This window comes from Bos indicus x Bos taurus, chromosome 8 (genome assembly GCF_003369695.1).
Source record: "Bos indicus x Bos taurus breed Angus x Brahman F1 hybrid chromosome 8, Bos_hybrid_MaternalHap_v2.0, whole genome shotgun sequence".
NCBI lineage: Eukaryota > Metazoa > Chordata > Mammalia > Artiodactyla > Bovidae > Bos > Bos indicus x Bos taurus.
This window is the reverse complement of record NC_040083.1, coordinates 64,595,570-64,619,795: the sequence shown is the minus strand read 5'-3', so window position 1 is coordinate 64,619,795 and position 24,226 is coordinate 64,595,570. Positions and strand designations below refer to the sequence as shown.

General features: G+C 46.2%; 1 protein-coding gene and 1 long non-coding RNA gene across 3 annotated transcripts in view; one reads left to right on the top strand and one right to left on the bottom strand.

Annotated features, from left to right (window-relative positions):
• Positions 1-19,458, bottom strand: part of NR4A3 (nuclear receptor subfamily 4 group A member 3) — a 42,389-nt gene extending 22,931 nt beyond the window's left edge. The window contains exons 1-6 of one of the 2 annotated variants that reach the window (XM_027549759.1): positions 18,903-19,458; positions 15,432-15,605; positions 14,292-14,363; positions 11,601-12,586; positions 7,857-7,986; positions 7,224-7,396 (exon numbers count right to left, since the gene is read on the bottom strand). In XM_027549759.1, coding sequence (XP_027405560.1) covers positions 7,224-7,396; positions 7,857-7,986; positions 11,601-12,586; positions 14,292-14,322 — 1,320 coding nt within the window. In that variant the 5' untranslated portion in view covers positions 14,323-14,363; positions 15,432-15,605; positions 18,903-19,458. The remainder of the gene's footprint in view (positions 1-7,223; positions 7,397-7,856; positions 7,987-11,600; positions 12,587-14,291; positions 14,364-15,431; positions 15,606-18,902) is intronic. The other variant, XM_027549760.1, reaches the window with a different exon arrangement.
• Positions 19,459-21,391: 1,933 nt separating this feature from the next.
• LOC113897250 overlaps positions 21,392-24,226 on the top strand; it is a 493,455-nt gene continuing 490,620 nt past the window's right edge. The window contains exon 1 of the long non-coding RNA XR_003512307.1: positions 21,392-21,505. This is a non-coding gene — a long non-coding RNA (uncharacterized LOC113897250). The remainder of the gene's footprint in view (positions 21,506-24,226) is intronic.

The following is a 24,226-nucleotide window of genomic DNA, read 5'->3' as shown; positions in this document are numbered from 1 at the left end:
AGCAAATCTTGGGTTCCTCCTCCAGGCTTTGACACTGACTTGCTGTGAAGCCCTAGATTAGGCACTTAACTTCTCTGGGTCTGTTTCTGCCTCTGAAGTAAGAAGTGACTAGACTAGCCAATCTCTAAGATTCCTTTGGGTCTTGTATTCAGTTGTGTTTCTGTTATTCATTTCAAGTTTAATTCCAGGGTGGGTTTGATGGCAGACACTGTATGATTTCTATTCTTTTACAGCCCAGACCATCATCTATCCTGGTGAATGTTCCACATGATGGCTCTTGCATTCAATGATTCTAAACGTTGCTAATCACATCAGGTATGATGGTATTGCCTAGAATTTGATACTAATTCAGCCTTATTGTTTCAAAGTAGGGTGTTAAATGGAGAGAAAAAGACTAAAGAAGGTCAAGGAATGGGACCTAACAGCTCCCTCCTGCACTGTTGTCCCTGAAAGCAGGGCTCACAACTCAATAATCTCCCTGCTTCCAATATTTGCTCAGAAGCCTCCAGAGCACTTAGCTTTCACCCAGGGTCCTCTGCAGGCCTCTGCCCCTGCTGGGCTCACATTTCATGCATCCTGAACACAGGGAGATGCAGTGGCTGCCTGTGTATGCAGTTCTCTCTGATGGAGTCCAGCAAGGAGGAAAGCCAGCAGGCCCTGTGTGCCAGACTCCAGCCAGATTCTCTGGGCTTCACCTGCAGTGATTCCGGTTCACATTCCAGAATTCTGGAGCCAAACTGGATTCAGTCTGAGCCACCAGTAACTAGGAGGTGACTGGAGGGTCAGCATCCACTTCTGGGGGTGAAAAATAAATCAACTGTCCCCTCTACTGAATATAAGGTTTAAAGAAACAGAACAAAACGTATTAGAGTCTCTCTCTGCCTGGGCTAGAAGTTTATAAACAGCTTGCTGTGAAATGCTGAGCATGGGGTTGGAAGAACCAGACCCCAAACTCTGCTTCTGTACTCCCCTATATCGCTCCATCTCTGGGCTAAGCAGTTTGGGGTTCACCAAAGAAAATCTGGAATAATTTGTTTATTGATCATTCTAATCAGATATAGACTGAACAGAGAAAGACCTTAAAAGTCAATCTTTTTTCCTCTTTATGCTAACGTTGTATTCCAGCCTTTATGGATAATTGATCCATCAATAATCAGATTTTACCACTACTCAAAGACACAGGATTGCATTTACTGATAGCTAATGTCTAATGCAGATTTCTCTGAAGGACTTAGATTGAGAATCTAGGACTGCAAGCAACAAATATTATTTAAATGAGTTGACACATTTCAAATGGTAATACCATGTATGTACAAGTCAGATTTCAGCCACAGCTAGGCCTAAAATAAATTATGCAAGACCTTTGGTGAACACCAGACCTAAAATTTAGCAATGTGATGTTTTCATAGCAGAGTGGAATCTGATACTCACTCTATCTCACTGTCAGTTGAGGCTAAATATGTAAAATGTCTTAAGAACATTTTATTTTCTCTTACAATGTTACTTTTCCCTGGGTCCTTATATTTCAGATGTTACTATTCTATGAGCCAAACTATGTATACATAGACTTAGGATCTTACACTGTAAAAAGTGACACTTTAAAAACAGGCAATTAATACAGTTTTCCCCCAAATTTCTTCTTTTCTGATGTAATTGCCTCCCTTCTCTAAAAAACAAAAACAAAACCCCTAAACCCTCATCTCTTCCCAAAATGGCACCACTGGAGTTACATATGGGTTTATTTTCTGTCTCCCTCACTGGGCTGTAAGCTCCATGAAGACAGGAGTTGCATCTTGTTCAGTAATGTGTCCACTGCTCTGGAAGAACTGTTCAGTGAGTCAGTTACTTTCTGTTAAATTCATGTCTATTGCTCATTTCTTCTCAATGCCAGGCAAGTTGGGAAATAGGAGATTTGGGGTAAAATTGAATTGTTCTTATTAAATTATAATGATGGTTCTTAAACCTTAGTGTGCCAAAGAACCATCTGAGGCCTTTTTAAAACTATAGATTCCTGCCTGCTTTCCCCGTCCCCCAGTTCTGAGTCAGTAGGCCTGTGTGTAGCCCTGGGAATATGCATTTTAAGCAAACACCTTGGCTCCTTCTGATACAGGCAGTCTGGGTACCACACTTTGGGAAATGGAGACCGGTACTGATAGGGGAATTGTAGTAGGTATAATGGTCACAGGGTCAGGGAATGAGAAGGCTGGAAGGGATTGTGGCACTGCATTTAGTCCAATCTCGTCATTCAGATGAGAAAACTGAGGCCCACAGAGGGGCAGAACTGGCCTGAAATCATCCAATGGGTTAGTGGCAATTTGAGAGGGTCTTTGAAGTAGCTTTAAGAAGGACTCTGCAGAATCTTCATGTAGTTTATACTTTGTAGGTCTAACATGTGCCAGCTAAGTTGTTTCTTAGGCTATTTTGTTAACATATTTAAATACCACTTGCTGGGGCCTGGTTGTATCTGTACTGTATCTTGTTTTTGGAGTCTGTTACAGTGCTAAGTGATACTTTTACCAGAAAACATCCTAGTTTGCTGGCAAATACTTAAAATGACCAACAAATGAGGATGTGAAGTACACTTTCTCATTAGGAATTACACAGGCTCTGAAGTCAAGTCCGGTATCTATATATACTTGTAATGCTAAATTAAAAGCAACTGTGGGGTAGAGAACAGCAACATTTTGAGGCGAAACAAATCAAATCTGACATGTTTTGACTGCACTGATATATAATGATCTGAGCTCACTTTTGAAGGAGAGAAGTTTGGCCCAAAGGAGAAGAGAAGGTCTCAGCGCCAGGAACGTTTCACAGAGGGAGGAGCAATCTTTCTGGCCTTGAAAACACCCTTCCCTCTGTGACTTGGAACAAGTCCTCCACCTCCCTGTCCCACAAACCAGGAAAACACTCACTTACTACCTTAAAGGCACATAGGCTGGGACAAGAAGATTAGAATGAACCTGTCTGGCAAATGTTTTCTCATTTCTCTGATTCACTGGGGGAAGGTAGCATCTTTAATAAATTGTTTTGGTCATGTTCAACTGTCTGACTTGAAACTGACAGTGCATTTTCTTATTTAAAATGTAATAAATTATGTCTACCACTATGGTATGGTTTAAGCAGGAATAAATGAAGAAGATACTTTCATTTTTCACCTGATTCACTTCTAAATGGTTTGCCTTTTTCAAACCATGAGTATATGTTACTCTTATTGTAATTTAAAAAATCTAATAAAGACTTTTATTAGAAAAAAAAAAAACCAAACTAGTAGATTTCCATTAAATAAAAGGCAATATGGTGAGAAACATACTCTCTTGAGGGGTGAGATTTGGGTCTAACTGTTTGCCACTGACTTTAGGCAAGCCATTTAATCTTTTTAAACTTTTATTTACTCTTCTGAAAATATGAATGTTGGATTAGATTACCTCAAGATCACCTCCAGTTCTCTGAATTCTTAAATAAAAACTTTAAAGAGAAGGTAATATGAAAACGGAATTACAATGAATGATATTTAAAAAATGACTGAAACCATAAATTATACCACATAAACTAAATATATGTGATGGTAACTGACTCAGGGTAGACTTTCAATAAATTTATTTTGCTTCGTTCACTTTATGTTAATTTTTTTTAAGAAAATGAAGCAAATTCAATCTTGTGAAGTAACAATTACTTAACAGCACACATTCTTATATGTATATGTATACCTATTCACTTGCATTTAGGGACAATAAGGTAGACCCTAGAATCCTGAAATCTTAGAGCTGGAAGGAACTTAATATCAGCCAAAACAACCTGTCTCCTTGTGAGGAACCCTTAAAGAGTTCTCCTTAAGTTTCTTCATACTTCCATAGCAGTTCTTGGAGCCAATAGAACTCTTTCTTGTCCTCAGAATGGACTGGAAAGGCCACTTCCTTCACCCTCTAGATCTGCCCTTGGGAGAACAGTCCTCTTGGTAACATGGCAAAAGTCTGACCTAGTCCCAACACATTTCTTCCAACTATCCCTTTCAAGTTTTCAGAAACAGTGTATCCACTGCCCTCTTAAATCCCAGTTCAGTTCAGCTTGGAACTGAACTCCATCCTTGAAGTGTGGACTGACAGCACAGAGCCCATGGGGCACCACAAAGTTGGTCCTGGTCCTATCCTTCTTCTGCAGAGGCCGAAGCTAATTTAGCATCCCTCCTTCCACCACCTGAACACACTGGTGGTTCTTACTGAGCATAGGGAATAGACTCCTGAGATCGTCTCAACATGAACCACTGACAAGCTAAGTCTCTCCCATTTAAAAAAATTCTAAATGCTGAGCTTCACATTTATTTTTGTTAACTTTCTCCATGATGGTTTCATCCATCCTGTTCCAACCTGTCGAAATCACTCTGAATGTTGATACTGACATCCATCATATTAGCGATCCCTCCCAGCTTTCTGTCATCTGCAAATGTGATCAGCATGCCTTCTATGCCTTCATCCAAGTTTTTGATGAAAACTCACTGTATTTTTTAAAAAAGACTTTTAATTTAATTGATTTGGGTCCAATTTTTGATAATTTTGTAAAGCTATCTAAAAGCAGGAGAATCCAAGCTATGAGGTTCGATATGATTCCAAAACAATGCAATTAAAATGAATATGCTTTGCAAAATTGAGCCAGGCAGGCCCCAAAGGTAATATCATCGTGACCCAGACTCTGGCATGGTCAATCTGCTATTTTGGACAAAGCTAACAATTAAATTGGATAAATGTTTGTTGATGAGGATGATGACTCTAGTCTAACACACTGAATGGTGCAGAAGCAAGCAAACACAGTGGATTGATTTTTCAGTGTGGAGACAGTTCCCAGCTGGGACAACTCAAAGTATGGGACAGGGTTTGCCACTGAATAACTAATTAGGCCATGTAGACCAATAATTGGATGATTTGTGCCCCCACCATCATCACTTTGTGGACAAAATTCTTTGGACTGGCCATAGTCATTGCCAATGCCCTAGAACAACATCAGATTGTGTGCTGTAGCCTCAGTGGAGGCAGTGCCAAGAAGCTTCATTAATTCAGACAGATTGCATAAGGGAAGGCCAGAGTTGGTTCTTGAAAAAGTCTTTATTCCCAAATGCTTTTCCATCACCCATTCTCACTGAAACCAGAGAGGCAGGGAATTTTGGTCTTAGGAGCACAGACTTTGCGGGGCAAATTGGACCCATTGGCTTCTAATTCTATCTCAGATACATATTAGCTAGGTGACCTCGGAGAAGGAAATGGCAACCCACTCCAGTACTCTTGCCTGGAAAATTCAATGGACTGAGGAACCTGGTAGGCTACAGTCCATGGGGTTGCAAAGAGTCGGACAAGACTGAGCAACTTCACTCACTCACTCATGTGACCTTGGGCAAGTCAGTTCTTTAGCCTTTCTCACTTTCAATCTCCTCATCTATGAAATGGCAATCATCACACTTACCTTAGTGGTTTTTCTACATAGCACCTGACATATGTAGTGTTTATACTCATTAAAGCATTCAACAAATGACAGAATAAGAAGGTATGGTCAAGGAGATAACATACAGGGTACTGAGCTAAAGCTCTGACAAGTATCTTATTTAAATTTTACAAAAACAATCCTGGGAAATAGATATTATTATTATTATTCCATAACACAGATGAGGAAGGTGAGATATTAAAAGATTTAATCAGTTGCTCAAGGTCACCCAGCTTGGAATGTATTGGTCATTCCAATACATGATGGTATTGGAATTTTACTTGAGGCCTGCACGGTTCCAAAGCCTTAGCCCTTTAACCACTGCATTATTCAGTTAAACTATTATTTGAGACTTGACTTCAGTCAAGAGATGCTACTTGTAATCAGAACAAGAGTCCTCAACCTTTGATGCTAAGGACCTACCATGCTTCTCATAGGAAGTCTTGTGCTCCAGAGTGCAAAGGAGGCTTCACAGCCTGAAAGGAGGGAGGGGAGGAAGGCAGGAAGATCACAGCAGGTATACCAATCACCCTTTCATTTTTGTCAATACTACAACCTAAAAAGAGGGCAACGGCAGACACACTCACACTCTTGGCCAACCCTTCAACCAGAAGTTCAAGACTCTGATTGGACCTGGAGAAGGCAATCTGGTAATTGCTACCAAGCCAAATCAACCAACTGGGGATCCCTTGACTGGTTTCTCTCTCCTCTGTGTGGAAACTGTGTTTCTAAGTTTTCTTGTCTTAGAGTGGGAGTAACTATTCTTACAGTTTATGGTTCTTTAAATGGTTGTTAGATGAGACAAAGTACCACAATGTCTAGCATGTAGAAATGGCTGAATAAATATGATCTTTTTCCTTTCTTTTTTTCTCTGGTGAGACCCTGCCTTACTAGAAGTTTGCTTTTCTAAGTCTCTTTTAAAACTGTCTTCCAGTAATATTCATACATTTGCTCAGAAAATCATTCTTCTTCATGTTATCCAAATTTCTGGGAATTTTCAGGTTTCAAACTGATGATATTTCACTATATCCCATATCAAATAAAAGTGTTGATATATTTTGGTTGACTTAACAACACTGGTGGTCATTTACAGTTTCAAATGTTTTCTCAACCGTTGTTCCTACGTGACTGATGTTCAAAACATCCCTCTGAGGTTAAATATTGTAATCATCTCCACTGTAAGGATGAGAAAGCCAAGAGCAGGAGCCAGGTGACCCAGGCAGGAAGCAGCAGAGGCAACATTCCATCCCAGTTCTCCTGACACCTCCTGATGTCAAGGCCAGAGTTTGCTCCTCTCCATCAATGGTCTAATCCCTCTCCATAAGCAGTAGGTCAATCAATGCCAGTGCAATTGGGTAAACTGTTCAAGGATAACTTGAGGCTTACCCAGCTGGTTTGGTCACAATATGAAAAACACAGTAGTCATGTTGTCTAAAGCATGAAAGAAACGTACAAATTGTAATTCACCTGTGCAGATTTTCATTGGCACAACCATCAGGAATCCTGCAACAATGGGTATGACAGGTGCAGCACTGTCAGGGTCATTTGTTAAGGCATTTAGAGATTCAATAAGGCAAAAATTATTTGGTGCAATGGATGCACTGGAATTGCTAAGTGAAGTGAAAAAATAGAGAAAAGATATGAAAATGGTTGAGCACAGTGCCAGACACAAGTCATTCAATCCAAGCTTATTACTAGCATCATGAATAGAGACCCTGATCATTCACTCAAAAGCAGGATATCATAAAACTTACTCTGGAATAATCAAGATCTCTGGGCGTTGAGTCTGTTAAAGCTCGGACAAGGGCATTCATCATACAGATCGGAGGAGAAGGTGGAGAGGGCTGAGAGGCTTCCTGCTGTAATGGGCTCTTTGGTTTGGAAGGCAGCCGACCTCTTCTCCCTTTCAGACTGTCTGTACGGACAACTGATACCAAGAGAAAAAAAGAAAAAACGTCTCCAAAGATATCCACAAACAGCCATAAATCACAGAGAGGAAACAAAACACTTTACAGTTGAGCAAATCGTTAATGAGACTGACCGTTTAAAAGTGGAAAAAGTTTGGAGTAATATCCCCACAATGATTTAAAGAGAGTTGAAACAGGCAGCATAACAGCCACCCCATACGTACATTTGGTAATGAATTAGCCCTAAAAGTCTCCTTTTCAAATAGAAGAAAGATGTATGTACACAAGCTCTCTATTGATTTTGAGAAATTAGAATAAGCAGACCTCTGCTATTTTTAAATGTAAATACACCATAAAAATAAAATGCTGAAAGGAAATGGAAACTAGGAAAATTCACCATCCCAATGTAAATATTAACTTTTTTCAGGGATATCTGAGAATATTTACAAGCAAGTTGGATAAAAAGCATTATACCCATACCTTCTTTAACCATTCCGACACTGAGACACTTCTGAAATCGACAGTACTGACATCGGTTTCGACGTCTCTTGTCTACGGGGCAGTTTTTATTTGCCAGGCAAACATATTTTGCATTTTTCTGCACTGTTCTCTGAGGAAATACAATACACAGATAGTCAACTAATAGTTTCTGGAAAGAGGTAGGACCTGACAAGATGTATTTTAATTACAATGTGAAAAGCGACAGTGCAATTCGTATAATTAGATAAATTTAATTTCCTAACACACTAGCCTGCAGGAAAAACAATTTTATTAGTGTTAGCTGCTGACAATGAAAATCATCTCGGATTGTTCTGAAGCAAGTCTCAGGAGACATTCAAGTCTGAATGATAAAATCATATCTGAAATTACCAGGTCAACATATCATACCTTGGAGGATTAGATTATCTTCACTTTTAATATCCCCTTGGGAACAATTTTCTACTTGGTCCACTCCCCTGATTATTGCTGACCTTATTAAAATAAAATCAAAATTATCTGGGATATACTTTGTTGCCTATCACTATTGTGAGTCAAATATCACAGAAACTGGCTTTGTCCACCAATAGAGATGAAATCATAAAAAGCAAAAAATGAGGACTTCTCTAGTTACAACATATAGGAAATAAAGTTTTAATGCAAAAACAAATCACTTAATCAGCCTTTGCAGTGTATTTTATTTTTAAAATAATGGTAAACTGTCCATTTCTGACTTTTGAAAGTAAAGATTTAAAACTGGATACTAAAAACCACTATCATATCCAAGAAAAAACAAACAAACAAAAAAGAATGAGATAAAGGAAGGAATATGAGGGCCATATATTTTCAAGGAAAATTCCCATTAATAGGTTATGTCATAAATGACTATTGACATGAACAAAATAGCCATATTGTAAAAGATGCAACATTAAACTTGGGTCTGGATATAAAATAATGTTGTATTCTTCAGAATCACATACAATTTTAAAAGTAAACATGAAATAATAAAAGATATTTTATGCTCCAGATACAAGAGAATGCTTGATTTAAAAAAATAAAAATAATCTGTGCAAATGGATGTATATTCATCACTCATTCAGAAGTTACCTGAATCTACTCAACTCCAAATAGAGCAGAAAGGTGAATTTATTTGGTAAGCCTGAGCTACATGAAAAAAAAAAAATCTAGGTAATCTAGGATTGGTGATCTATTTTGTGTCTAAAATTCTAGATTTACTTTCTATCTTTTTAAATTTTCAGCAATTCTCAATCCTCTTGTATCAGTTTTCACTCTATCACCTTTTAATTTCATTTTAAGGGATCGTTTCTAAACTGCTTATATAAAATTTAAAGCCAGATACATTTTCCCTGCTTTAGCAGGTGATTTTAGTTCAAAATGAGAAATTTCAAAAATACAACATACTTCTGATGTTTCCAGCATTTAAATTTGCAGCAGTCTGTAAGGGTAGGAAACTTGTGTTTCCTGAATGAAGCTCTCTTTCATTGTAATTAAAAGCTCTCTTTCAAAGTAATTTTAGAAAACTGTATTTCTTGTCATTATCCTCAAGGATATACCAATTTGAGTGCTGGTGGCATTTTGCTTCAGGTATATGTTTTCCCAATAACCTGAAACCTTCCTAACATTTGTGTGTGCCTGCACAACTGTTTAAGGACAGGGAGAGATCGTTATGGTTCAATCACTGAATTCCCATCATTAACTGCACTTCATGTCACATTTTTAAAGAATTCAATTTAATGGTAGAAAGCCACTGGGTAAAACCTGCTCCTGCTCCCTTAATTAACAGATCCGTGGGGTGGTTCTCCCCTATCCTACTCCCACCCATTCAAGTATAGATTTGTTTTCAAGGTATTGCTGTAGAACAAGGATGCTTGTTGGAGAACACAATTGACATTTCCAGACCAGAAATGTATTATCACTCCTGCATTTAGGTCAACTCTCAATTATTCAGGGGTGGTTATATTTATGGATTACTTATACTTCTCGTAATTGTTTTTCTTTCTTTTCCCTCTTCTGGCTGCCTGTTTCACTGCCTTTCAGTATTTTCACTGAAACACTGTAAAAATCAGATCTGCTGAAGAAATGGAGTTACTTGACAGAAAAAAATGACTAAACTGACGGTTCTACATTTAAGACATCATAATCTAGCATACCTCTTGTATGGCGCTTAATATACTGTAAAATCTTTCCACAAACATTTTCTCATTTGTCTGCACAATTTAATTAATCACATGATTCCTATCTCCAGATCAAAAATAACTGTTGCTTGTTGGTATGTATACCAATGTACACATGTGCATTTTTCATAAATATTTTGTAGTTTTCATTTACAATGTACTATTCTTTTATGACCCTTTAAAAATTATATTTTCATAAATGTTTTATCTCATTTAAAACTAACACTTCTTCTCTGTATTGTATTCACCTGATAGGGAAACTGAGGTCTGGAAGGAAGTGTCCTACCCAACATCATAAAATTAATAGGTGACAGATCAAGGATTCCTTTCTGGGTGTTCTGAGTCTTAATTTCAGCATGCTCAAAGACTCAGCCTATTGGCCTCCCAAATCCTCATTACCCAGTCAGCATCCAGCTTCTCCTCTCTCTCCACCCTGGCCAGCACTGGAGGTTAGGAATTGAGAACTGTGGGAGAACATTCTTGGGTTTGGAAATACCTGATGCAATGACCAAGGCAGTGAGAACAGGGAGGGTGGTGCAGAATTAAGTGTCTGGGGGTCAAGAGCAAAAGTAGAGCTGCAAGAGAATAAGGCCTTTTCTCTTTGAGTGGTGCAAAGAGCAATGAACTCCAGAGTAGCAGAAACTAGCTGGAACTGTCCCCATGTACCACTAAATCACCTCTTTAACCTTCAATATCCTCATGGGTAAAATATGGGGGAGGCTGAAGACCCTTCCCACTGTAAAATTCTCCTTTGGGTCTATGAGCTAATGAAGAGTGTCCACATCTGGCCTTGTGTGTGGCACAGAAGTGGAGCAGATTGATGAAACTCCAGCTTCTCTCTTCTGCAAGGGGAGCTGCCCCAAGCTGCATCCCCTAGATGTCCCTGTCTCTTCTTCAGCTGCTGAACTGTGAAGAAAGCATGCACTTTGGGGTCAGACAAACACCAGTTGGCATCCTGCCTCCATCTCACTTTCTGAGTGTGTGTCCAGGGGCAGTTGAATAACTTCTCTGAGCCTCCATCTCCTCATCTATAAAACAAGGATAACTAATTTAAACCCTCAAGATGCCGTTCATAAAACTAGCTAGTGGGTGGCCAAAATTCAATCTCAGTTCTGTCTGATCTAGAGTCCTAGCTCTCACTAGGAGGATTAGATGGGATACAAATACCCAAGGCCTGGCACACAAGACTATTCCTTCAGACATTTGGGATGGATAGAAGAGGAATACAGAGAGGTGTGTGCATTTTTGAGGTCACAGATCCCTTTGCGAATCTTCTGAAAACTCTCCAGAAAAAATTGCAGCCGGTAAAGCCAAGTCGGGAAGTTCACAGTCTCTGCAAGCCCACCTGGGGCAGCCTCCTGTGATGGACATCAAGTTAAAAGGCCCCAAGAAAGTGGGTGTGAAGGTGCTAGTAAAGGCTACAGGAATGCACAGTGTAACATCACACCTCTAACGGTTAGGACCGGGAAGGACCCGCTTAGATGCTCTCAGCGGGTGGCTGGGGAGGCAGGCAGTGGAGGGGAGGGGAGCCGAGAGGAGGAGAGCGGCTCACCTTGAAGAAGCCCTTGCAGCCCTCGCAGGTGCGCACCCCGTAGTGCTGGCAGGCGGCGTTGTCCCCGCACACGGCGCACGTGCCCTCGCCCGAGGCCGAGCTCCTGCTGGGCGGCGACGGCAAACTGGGGCTCTCACCCAGGAGGCTGGACGCGGTGGGGGAGGCCGTGAGGCCCAGCGGCGGGAAGGCCAGGGCGGGCGCCCTCTTGGACAGAGGCAGCCCATACGGGTGGCCCTCGAGCGCGGCGGCCTGGCTGCCCGCGGCTGCGGCGGCGGCGGCAGCGGCAGCGGCGGCTCCCAGCGGAAGGCTAAGCGCGGCGGCGGCCGTCGGGTCGTAGCCCAGGTGGTGGCCGCTGGCGGGGCCCGGCGCGGGTGGGTGCGGCGGCGAAGGCTTGAAGTGGAAGAGTGGGAAGCGCGCGCCGGCCACCGTGGGCACCGCCTTCATCGGCGGGTCGAGCAGCGTGCCGGGCGCGATGCAGCCGGGCGCCGAGGACATTGCGTCGTCCCACATCGCCCCCGCCTGCGAGGGGAAGCCCGGCGTGGTGGGGGTGGACGGCGGGGACTGCTTAAAGTACATGGAGGTGCTGGGTAGCACCTCGTCCTCCGGCCCGGAGGGGGGCGGAATGGATGGCTGCTGCTGCTGCTGCTGCTGGTGGTGGTGGTGGTGGTGGTGCTCATGGTGGTGATGGTGGTAACCGTGCGCGCGACCCTCCTCCATCTTAATCAGCGGCCGTGGCCCCGACGGCTGCATTTGGTACAGGCAGGAGGGCTTGAGTTCGTAGTTGCTGGAGTAGCCCTCCATGAAGGTGCTGAAGCTGGGCAGGGACGTGGTGGCTGTGGCGGTGATCTCGGTGCTGCCAAGGTCCATGGTCAGCTTGGCGTAGTCAGGATTCATGATCTCCGTGGTGTAATCCGAGCCATATGTTTGTGCTGCATAACTGGAACCTGGCGGTGAAGGGCTATACTGGGCTTGCACGCAGGGCATATCTGCAGGGAGAGGAAAAAAGAACTCTCAGAAGCGTCTTCCTAGCTAATGGGTGGCAATGGATTCATTGCTCTCTAACATGGGAACTAGGAAATGACAGTCTTTCCACCTTTCTAGCAGCATTGATTCCTTCCTTCCCTCCAGTGCTCGCTCTCTCTTTCATCCCTTTTTTATTTCTTTCCTCCTTCCTTCCTCCCTCTCTCCCTCCGTCTCCCCCACTTTCCTCCCGTCCTCCATGGGCAGAAAACGGAATCCTTCAGGAACTGTCAATGGGGACACAGACTGTCAAAACCTAGCCTCCTGGGGACCTCTGTGTCCACCTTCCTTCCCTTGCCCTGTCCTCCATTAGATCTGGGAAGTTTGATGTCTTCCCTCAAAAGCCCAATTGTGTTTTAAAAAGTGATTTTGAGCCCTGGAAATTTAATGGAGTGACCTCAGCTATCAATTTAGGAAGACAAGAAGAAATCCAGTGAATGCCCTGTTGGTTTATTTTGGGAGAAAGAGACCACTACTCCCCCACCCCCCAAGTCAACTCTCTGATTTGTAAACCTGAGTGTTAGTAAAAGAAAGAAAAATAGGTGTCCTACTTGGGACTTACTGACCCAGTGACATTCTAATATTTTATGAGTGCCAACTGAGGGTACCCACACACTTTGTGGTTGCTTTCTCCCACCCCCTCCCTACTCCTCCAAACAGGACTGGCAGCCTGCTCAAACTGGACCCCTGTTGATGATTTCAGCCAGCTAGGTGGTGAGGTGGGAACGTAGGCCCAGGAGATGGGCTCGAGGGAGTTTGCACCATCTGCAAAGAAAAAGATCGGCAGCTGCAACAAAACACCCACCAAACCTGCTCTGTGCCATATACACCTATATATAGGTTCCCAGGGGGCACTAGTGGTAGTGGTAAAGAACTCAACTGTCAATGCAGGAGACATAAGACGTTTGGGTTTGATCCCTGGGTCAGCAAGATCTCCTGAAGGAGGGCATGGCAACCCACTCCAGTACTCTTGCCTAGAGAATCCCATGGACAGAGGAACCTGGCAGGCTATAGTCTACAGGGTTGCACAGAGTCAGACACAACTGAAGCGACTTAGCACATATATGTAAGCAAGTGTTAGTCGCTCAGTGGTGTCTGACTCTTTGCTACCCCACGGACTATAGACCTCCAGGCTCCTCTGTTCGTAGAGTTTTCCAGGCAAGAATACTGGAGTGGGTTGCCATTCCCTTCTCCAGCACTATATATGTATATGTATATGTATAAATGTATATGTAAATATATACATTTCTCCATCTAAGTAATAAATATATCAATAGCTGCTTAATAACTACCATTTGGTTATGATAAGTGAGTTATCTACATATTTTCTTATGATAGAAAAGTTAGCACCTCTAGAAAAGAAAACATTTTCTTAATAGATATAGTTTCCCTCAGCCCCAGAGCACTGATATCTGGAGTACTTATTTCTGTTCAGAGAGGTTGAACTAATGAGAAAGCCCTAAGATATATTGGATCCAGTGGATAATGTATCTAATTATTTCCTCTCTTCTATGGCTAAATATAAATAGTAAACTGGGCAGTTTCTGGTGGTTGGTTTTTCTGAACCAAAGGAAAACCATGTGCTTAACGTCTCTTTGGAGTCTATGGTGTAAAAGGTGTGACTAATAGAAAAGCGAATACTTCACATTTCCTTTGACATCTTTCTCTTACCCACATTTCCAAATCTGATTGAGTCATACATGTATGGGATGAAATCTTGACTTGAAAAAAGGTGTTGAGGGCCTGTTGGAAGAAGCAGTGATAAGGAGAGGCCAGTTCAAGCCTCTATTTTCCAAGCAAGGCCCTACAAATGATCATTAGTTTCAAGTTAAAAGAGCATTTACCCTGTGAAATGAAAGGGTAGTCATTAAAAAAAAGAACATTGCCTGATGTTTCATTTGTTCTCTTCCCTTGGATTTCTCTATGACTCTTTTCTATCATTCTTCACCAGTCCCTACCTATTGTTGTTCTTTGTGACTTTCTGAGGTTTCCAGATAGAAGGTGAGCTTGCTGGGACTGAGTTCTATTTATTTGCATCTCTTTGGCTAGGCACCTGGTATCCCTTTGTTGTTGTTTAATGGCTAAGTCCTGTCCAACTCTTTTGTGACCCTATGGACTATGGACCCACTAGGCTCCTCTGTCCATGGCATTTCTCAGGCAAGAATAGTGGAATGGGTTGCCATTTCCTCTTCCAGGGGGTCCTCCCAATCCAGGGATCGAACCATGCCTACTGCATTGGCAGGTGGATTCTTAACCACTGAGCAACCAGGGAAGTCCTTTACCAAATGCAAACAGAGGTGCTACAAGCTAAACCTGCAATCCTTTCTTTTGCCCAACTCAAATTTCCTCCTTGGTTTTCAGCTCAAATGCTTTCCCTCTTTCCCTCTGAGCTTCAATAATCCAAATGTCTGCACTCAAATGATTTGGGTTTTATACAAACAAAAATGCTTTGTATTGTTCGAAATGATCCCATAACTCTTAAATGCCTTAGCATTAAAAGGAAAGCAAAAATGAAGACATTAAAATGTATAAAAAGATCCCAATCTATTGGTGTATTTGCATTTTTCTTAGGAAAAATATCTTTGAGAAATGCAACGCTTAATTTAATCTGGCTGCTCCACTAGGTAGCAACAGCGTGTGGTATCCAGAGGAGCTTCGTGCAAAGAAGCCACCTGTGCCGTGAAATTCGCGGCCAGCAGTCACTCACTGTCCTGGCGCTGGGCAAGTCCACCAGCCTGCTTGTGGGTGTGTGGCTCCCCCACCCACATCTCCCAGCCCAGGAAGAATAAGGGGTCGTGCCTTGAGACCTACCTGGAGGGTATCTTGCGCGCTGAATGGTGGGGCTGGGGGTCTCTCCAGCGGAGGCCGAGAGTGGAGGAGGCGGGGACGTCCGGCTGGGTGAAGTGGCTGCGGTGCTGCCCGGCTCCGCTGAGGGTCCAGTCTCAGCGATGGGGCTTGCCGGGCTGCGCTCTTCCGCAGTAGGCTCTGGGGGGACGGGGGCAGGCACCAGGAGAAAGGATAAAGGTCACAGTGAGACTATGCTGGGTCACCGAGGCCTGGACTGGGCGTACGGGGGTGGGGATGGTAGGGATATCTAGAAATGACACAAAGAATTAAAAGGCTAAGAAAGCAATGTTTAAGGTGACCGGAGTCCCTGGGCAAAAGGGATCACAGCGCCGTGAAGAAGCCGAGGAAAGGTTGTCCGCGCTCACGGCGGTTTTGTGGTTCCCGAACCGAGGCTAGAAAACGCGCAACCAATTGTGGCCCAGATATTAATCTGCCTGACCCCCCCAAGTGGTTCCGAGCTAGCGATGTCAGGAAAACCGAATGGGAACACTTGAGGAAAGAGTTCCGCCGGAATCGGAGTCTGTGAGTGTGCAGGAGCGGAAAATATTTTCCAACTTCACCCGCCCCCACCCCTCAAATACAGATTTTACACGTTGCGTAGGAAATGCACAGGGTCCGGAACGAATGCATGAATGCCCCGAGGAATTAAGAAAGTCTGCGCTTTTCATTCTAAATGCTAATGGAGCTTCGCTTCTATTAGCGGAGAGTTTCGGGGTCCAGGGGTCAAGCAAACAAAAAGGACGCAGTGGAAATAGGCCGGCTCTGGAAGCACGGCACAAGGCTGTTGGCGTTTGCCGCTGCTGGTGCCAGCGGAGGGAGGCCCCCCCTGCGCAGACCCACGGGCGGTATCCCAGAGTGGGCGACTTCGAGGCTCGGGGCCATAGGGCGACCCGGAGGGAGCACGACTCGGAGGGGGCACTCTCCAGAGGGCGCCGAGAGCGGCTCTGGGGCAAGTGTCTCTGCGCAAAGCCTTAGCGAAACTTTGTACCTGGAAGCGCATTTCGGTGGGCCTCGGAAAGGATCCCATGGCCCCAGTTCAGTTCAGTTCAGTCGCTCAGTCGTGTCCGACTCTCCGGCCTATAGCGCCCCCTTTGCCCGGACCCACTCACAGCTATAAGAATGGGAACCGGCACCCGAAAAAAAACCGCCAAAATCCCAAAAACCTCCGGCGTGCGCGGACCGCGGGTATAGAGTAAGTTTGGTCTCCCGCCGTCCCTGCGCCCGCGGCTTGCCTGAAAGGAGAGGGGATCGGAGCCCCCAGATCCGGGAAGCCCTTGACAGCCAGGAAGTGGGGGATTCCCTTGCCACCCCCACCCCCAGCCCCAGCTGATACTACAGAAAGCTTGCGCTCGCCCTAGCGCAGGATCTTCCCACGGCTGTAACGTGCGCTTCGCGTCCCTCCGCATCTTCAATGGGAGTCTCCAGCAACCTCCCACCACCTCCTCCAGGTGCCCACGTTCCCGCCCTTCTTTGGGGTCTTTCAAGCGGAGTCGTTCTCCAAGGATCGACCTCTGGCTAGGGTGGGTGAGGGAAGCGTCTCCCCAAGGAAAGGGAGGCTTCCCTCGCGCGCCCAGCGTTCGCGGGGGTGGGGTGGGGTGGGGTGGGCAAGCCACACCACACCTCCTACAGCAGAGCCTAGTGCCCCTCGACTCTCTCCGCGCCCCCCTCTCTCCCCGCCCCGAAACGACTGGTTACCTAGGCAAAGCCTCCGCGCCTGGAAACACGTTTCTCCGCTCCCGCTCGCGGCCGCCGCGGCCGGGAACACGGAGCCTCGGGGTTGTAAATTAGGAAGAAATAACTACCTCTGTCAAAGCCCCTTTCTTTCTCGTGGGCAGACGAAAGGAACACCCCCGTGTTCCCCTCCCCGTGGTGGAGTGTGTGAAGGAAACCGTGAAACGCACCATTGTGACCGGGCTCCTCCACGGAGTTTCCAACCCTGGGGAGCGGGGGCGGAGGTGGGGCGGGGGCAGGAGGAGTGGAGGAGAGATCGACAGAAAGGGAAAGACAGAGATTCTCAGAAAGACCGAGGGAGAGGAGGCAAACCGCGGGGGAGAGTTTCTGCGAGCGCAGGGTCCGAGGGAAGGGGGAAGGGGGCAGGGTGGGGTGGGTGCGGGGGTTGGGAGCGGGTGTGAAGTCTGCTGTGGCCCTAGAGGTTTTTGATAGTCACATTATGAGCATCTTGTTAAGGTAAGAGAACTCGAAAAAACTCAAACTTCATTGACTGTGCTCAGAAGCCACGTTGGGCAGCTTTTCCTTTACCCAACTCAGTTCTGTAAAATATCTCTCCGTCTTGGGAAAAGAAGATTCAGGATTGGGTTCGTGATGAAATGACTGAACGGCGCTCTGTACCTCTCTCCCGGCACTCTAGGACTCTGGGATAATAGCCTGAGATTTCTGATTACCAAACTCCTTGCAGCTCTTCCCTTTAGACAGTCCGTGGGCACAACAGATAAATGACAATCTCCCAGAACGTTCTTTAGAATCAAGGGACAAATGCCTTCTCCCTCACGATTGCCCCAAGCACCCAAAAGGTTTGAGAGGTGCCCTTGGAAGTCAGTCTCCGCAGGCTGCACTCGCTTGACCGTTCTCTTACCACTGAGAACTTTCATTTCTATCAAGAGTAAAACACTCTGAGCAACTTCTCCAAAAGCGCGAATTCTGTCAGTTAAAACATGCCTTACCCATACCAAGTCAAGGCCCAGAGGAGGGGTGGGGGGGGCACTGTCCCCACGCATGTTGGGGCACGGGGGTCGGCAATTACACCCGATTACCTACGAAGGGAAAAGTGTACACGGGCAAGTCGGCGACGCCAGGCAGACGTGCCTGGTGGAGCCCCAGGCTCATTTCAATACAATAAGCCACATTCCTACAATTACGCCCTCTTTCCTGAGATCCTCCGAACCCGGCTGCAAACTCCAGCCAGGTCCCCTTCCCTCTCAAGCTTCCTCCCAGTCAACCATCTCGGAGTCACCATTAGGTAGATTAACCTGGACGCACTGGAGCCCCTATTTCCAATCCTAGTTAAAAGGCAGGAAAATTACTGCCGTTCATCACAGGAGCTGCAACTCCCTGCCGCTGCCGCCGCCGCCGCCGCCTAGAGCATCATTACCATGACAACTAGAGCCGAAATACCCTGAATTACATCGCTGGAGCTGCTACTGCACAAATCCCGGTCCTGGTCTTTGTTAGAGGCTTTTCGCCTCTTCGGATAAGGAGAGGAATCCCACAAGCTCCAGAGATCCCCGCAGGCCCGCTACCGGAGGGAAAAGTCTCAGATCAGAACCCACCGGCGACTCCGCGAGCAAAGCCAGAGCGAGAAGGCTGGGCGGAGGGGGAAACCCCAACTCAAAAAGTTGTCAATTTCAGAAGCTGAGCTTCTCAGCGCGCCAACTTTTTAACAAGTCCCCCTATTAACTGAGCGAATCTCATACGTACTTGAATGCTGTGGCGGTTCCGTCTTTAGTGCGAGTTTCTAGAAAGCTGCCCCGAAATCTGCACTGGGAGGGGAGTCAATGTTGCTGTCCCGGAAGGGCTGCGGTGTACAAGTCCAGCGGCTCCCAGAGGCAGTGAGCTGCTGGCAGGGGATGCTGCGATCCCGACTCATGGGAGAGCGCCGCCGAGGGGTTCCGCGGGCGTCCCGTCTCCGGCCGCGACCAGGGGATAGGATGCCGCTTCTGTTCCCACCTCCACGGCCACCGCCGGCGCTGTCAGCGTTGCAAAGTGAGCCCGGGAGGGGAGTCCGACTGCGGTGTTGCGCTGCACCCGCGAGGGCGCAGGGCGAGAGGGGTGTGAGCGCGCGGGAGAGAGTAGAGTGTGTGTGAGGAGCGTGTGTGCGCGCGTGTGTCTGTATGTGCGAGTGAGGGAGCGGGTGTGAGCTTGTCTATGTGTGGGGAGCGGAGGAGGAGCAGGAGCTGGAGGGGTGGGGGGCGGGAGGCAGGAGACTCCGCTCTCCCGGCTGCGCGTTCGCTCGCTCTCTCGGCACGTCATTTATGCCACAGGAGCCCTAGCGCCCTCTCCATAGAGTGCCTGGAATGCGAGACGTCAATGTGACGCCATGGGACGCTACGTCACCCTCCTCCTCCCTCCTCTGGCCCAGTCGGTTCCGCGTGTGCGAGGGAGGGTGTGTGTGTGTGTGTGTGTGTGCATGTGCGAGCACGCGCGCGCGCGTTCCCCGGCCATTCGCAGGGCAGCACAATGGAAACTGTGCGGCGCAGCCAGTCCTGGCGCGGGGACCTTTCGGACTAGTGCTGCCAACCCCTTTGCAACCGCGCGGCTCGCCCGGTCGCGAGTCGGTAAGAGGGTGCAGCGGCCCGCCCGCAGGTCAGGCGGGACCGCCCAGCTGTCAGGCTCGGGTGGAGTAGAGTTGGAGGAGTGCTACTGGCACGCCTCCGAGGCTGCCCCGGGGCAGGGAGCCAGGGCGAGGGGGTAAGAGAGAGGACAGCTCTTCCGAAAGGCAAGGCTCCGCCAAACAGCTTCTCTGAGTGACCTGGCAGCCAGTGCAGGAGTCAGGCACCAGTCCGAAGACTCCCTGAGGTGCAGTTGCGCTTTCCCCAAGCAACAGCCTAAAGCTGTTTACGTCTCTCGTCTCTCTGGCTCTTAGTGCCTAGGCTTAATCCCTCTCCTCCTCCGGTCATTTGCTGGGTGCGTGTTTTGCACAGGGATACCGTTGGCTCTGGGAAGATAAGGTTTTCTTTCTTTACACTTAAGGTGTGAATTTCCTAACTGGACTTTATAACCCAATTTAGTGCACATCCACCATCCGCGCGCGCTGTAGCAGCAACTACTTAATGTGTGTAAAATAAACACACACGTGTTGAACAGCTGAGCGGGTCTGACTGTTGCAAATCACCTTCTCCCGTCAGAAATGGAACTCTCAGCTTGCACTTTCACTTTTTGATGGTTGTAGATGGGCCTCCCCTCCACCTCCCAAATTAAACATTTCGAAATCAATCAACAGGATTTATTAGTCAGTCATTCGTTAGGGGATTTGTTCTGGTCTCCCGAGACGCGTTTGTTATGAAATGGTGAGCTGAAAGCCTGCGAGATTCTGTTACGGAGAGCAGTTTCTTCCTGGAAGTGAAGAATTTAAGTGTGAATTTCTTGCTGAAAAAAATAACAAAATTTTATCAGAGTTAAAGTCTTCTAGCTCCATAAGTTGCAGCTGGATGCAAGCAACCACTTTTAGAAATGAATTTTTGAGGAGGAGAAAATATTTAAGTGAATCTATGCAGACAGACAATGGTCCCATGTGGTCCGCTTGAATCAGACATGACATTTATGTTTCTGACCTGTCACAACCTTTGCGTGTGTGTTGGGGGTGGGGTGGGGCGGAGCACACAATTCAGAATCGAAGGTTCGAGCTAGCACAGGAAACTTGAAAACAAAACTAAAGTTATATATATGATCTGGGTATATTTCTTCGCCTCCACTTCCACTTCAGACAGGGTGGTGTGGAGAAGACCTGGAAGGGTGCTACGAAAGTTGACCTAGAGGACAGGAACAGAGTCTCTGCACTGCCACAGGTTCCAATCCAGTCTCGGAAGGAAGGAGGGCGCTGCTACATTGCATCCATTCAAAGACTGGCGGGTGGTGGGGGGAGCAGGACCTGGAGCCGCGCAGCACTGACGCACGCGAGGCGCGTGATTGACGCAGGCGATGTTACTAAATTCGGCGGTTGGCCCGGCCCCGCCGCCGGCGCGCGCCGCAGATAGCGGAGTAGGTTCCCCTCGGTCACCCCCGCCCCTTCTCCATTCAGCGCAGCGCCCCGGCGGGGAAGGGCGGGGCGGGGCGGGGCGGGGCGGGGTGCGCGCGGGGCGGGGCGGGGCGGGGTGCGCGCGGCCGCGCCGGGATCCGGCCGCACCAAATATAGTCGGGCCTGGCTATTTTTAGCCGGGCCTCGGGCGCGAGCGCGCCGCGTGAGGGGGCGCCCTGACCCCGCGGAGTGCGGAGGGGGCGGGGGTGGAGTCGCCATCTTGGACTCGGCTCGACCCCGTCTGGTGACCGGCGACGCTGGGCCAGGCTCGGCGCAGGGGGTCGGGGTGAGTGGGTGTGAGCTGTGGGAGAGAGTGGGGCGCGCGGGCTGTGACGGGAGCGGAGGGCGAGTCAGGGCGCGGAGACCGCCATGAAGGGTGACTCGAGGGAGGGCCCGGGGCGCGCGGCCCGCGGGGCGTGCTCGGCTTTCGGCCGGTGATCCCCGTCCGTCACGGGCCCGGCCTTCCCGCCACCCGGCGTCCTCGCCAGCCCAGAGTTGCCTGGGGGCGGAGCCGCCCGCGGCCACCACTTCCTGAGGGCCGGGGATACCCCTCCCGGACGTCACGGAGGAGCCGAGGCGGCGGTGGCGGCCCGGGGCTCATCCTGCACTTGCATCACGGGTGCAGCAGCAGCTGCTCGGCTCCTTTGTGGCTTTTTCCCCTGTTGAGTAACTGCTTTGTTAACTGAAAATACCATGACGGGCCAGTGTGATCACCAGCTCCAGACCTCAAAGAAAGTGAAGCTGTCAGGCAAAAAGAGGGAGACTCCCCTAGCCGGCTGCGATGGTATCTGGTGGGTGGGTGTGTAGAGAAGGACTTGACAGTTTCCACGTATTACCTTTTGCCTAACTTTTCACCCCAGGAAGGTTTAAAAATACTTTTTATTTCCATGCTGTAAAAATTTCATGTATTCTGCACCCCACCTATTCCCCCTTCAATTTGAAATCGCGTGCAGGACTGGAATCACTCAAAAGGACAACTGTTAGGTACAGTTTTTAGGAAATAGGACATCTTTCAGTGAATTTGTTGAGTAAACTACGTTTTGTAAATGTTAATATGTAAAACTTGTTAGTTAAGTTTGTTCATATGACTTGGATTTCCTCCGTGACAGTTTCGATATTCTTATTTATCTTAAATTAAAAAAAAAAAATCCACCCCTAGCAGAATGTCTCCAGGTAACGCATTTTTCTCTTTGACATGTTGAGTGGATGTGACTTTCTGGACGCTTACGTTGGTTAATTATGTTCTCTCCTCGTCCCCTTCCCCCTCTCCTGCCTTTTCCATGCTTTTTTCCCCTGAATATCTGGTCACCAATCTTTGTTCCTTGACCGCTTTGAGGCTGAGGCCTGTTGTCTGATTGCTCTGAACCAATCAGCTGTCTCAGTGCTCCTCTGGGTAGGAAGCCGAACTGACTGTTGGAGAGGTTCCAGTGGTCGCTGATAAGTGGCAACATTTTTGCACTCAAATGGAAAGTCTTGGAAGCAGAGACTAGGCTTTCTTACAAACTGGGACACCACCCCTTGCTTAAACTTAGGGCCCTAATCATATGCACTTCTTCAGATGACCTCAAACCAAGTGAATGTTTTCAGTCTTCTTTTTCAAATATCTGTTCCATACTGTTTCAAAACTCTGATTTACTAAAAATGAGGCATAATTTTTTGTAAGGCTTATGTAACTTGACCATTTCGGTGTACCTTTTTGATGACTTTTTTTTTTTTTTTTAATAAAACGGTACTTTATAATTAAATCTCTTCTTTTGGGAAATCCAGTAGAATAAGACTATCTTAATCTGTGAAATGTTGAAAACTTAACCTGGTTTGGTCCTTTTTCTAGAAGAGGGACATTCATGTGTGGCCCAGTTTACACCCAAAGCAAAGAAAGCAGTTAGTTTCTGCTTTCATGATACTTGGTGGCAGCCAATCTATTAAAAAACTCTATGAAGTAACTATTACACATTCACTGGATAATTACGTTTTGTTTGTTTTGATTATGTGGTGGTAGTCTGCAAGAAAGAAAGTGCTCTTTCTCTTGGAAAATAAAATATGAAATTTGAGGGAAATTTATTGTGTATGATATAAAGCAAATTCTTTAACAAAATAGGGTTTAAAAATTGCTTTAAGTGCTTCTGATTAAGCACTGATAATGTACATCTTGTTGATTTTGCTAATATGTAAAGATGATAAGGAGTCTTATTGATAAAAAACTTCAGTGAGGTAAAGTGAAATAAAAATTCCAAGCCAGAATTTGTTACTAAGGTGAAGATAGGAGGGAAAATTAGGAGATTTGTGTGTGAGTCCATGTTTTCCTGAATCACTATAGAAGTTCTATATTACATTCAAGATATGTATATAAAATGTGGTAGCTTGGCATAACATTGACTTATCCACTTAAATTACTCGGCTTATGAATGTGGGACAATTGTAGTATTCTGTCTGACCTGCCTGCATACTATCCCTTCTCTGTCAATTCTATTATTGCCAAATTATTCTTCCTCAAGTATGGCTTCTGTTACATCACTTTTTTTTTACGCTTATGCTAAATAACACTGTAGGTTTAATAGTCTCTTCCAAACATATGAAATGTAGGCCTTTATTATATCACCCTTGGGTTCAAAAGTCTTCAGCAGCTGGGTATTGTCTCCAAAATAAAACCCCAAAGGCTGCACACCTTGGTTTCTTTATTTCCAAGTAATTTTCCTGTCCTAGTCAAATTGATATCCTCTCTGTGCTTCAGAAGACATCCTTTTACCCTGCCACATTTGTTCATAGTTTTCTTTTTTATGGAGTTCTCTTCTTCTTTGTCTCTGCTTATTGAAATCTTACCCTTCCTCCAAAACTAGCTCAAGAAATGAATTCTGATTGTGCTTTAGTCTTTCATAAAGTTCTTATTTCACTGCTTTCTTTTTGTACTCTTGTGTACATTGCTTATTCTCCTGTCAAACTGTAGGCTTCAAAAACATGCCTCATATATCTTTGAAATTCCTGTGGCTCCTAAGTCTAACAGAGATAG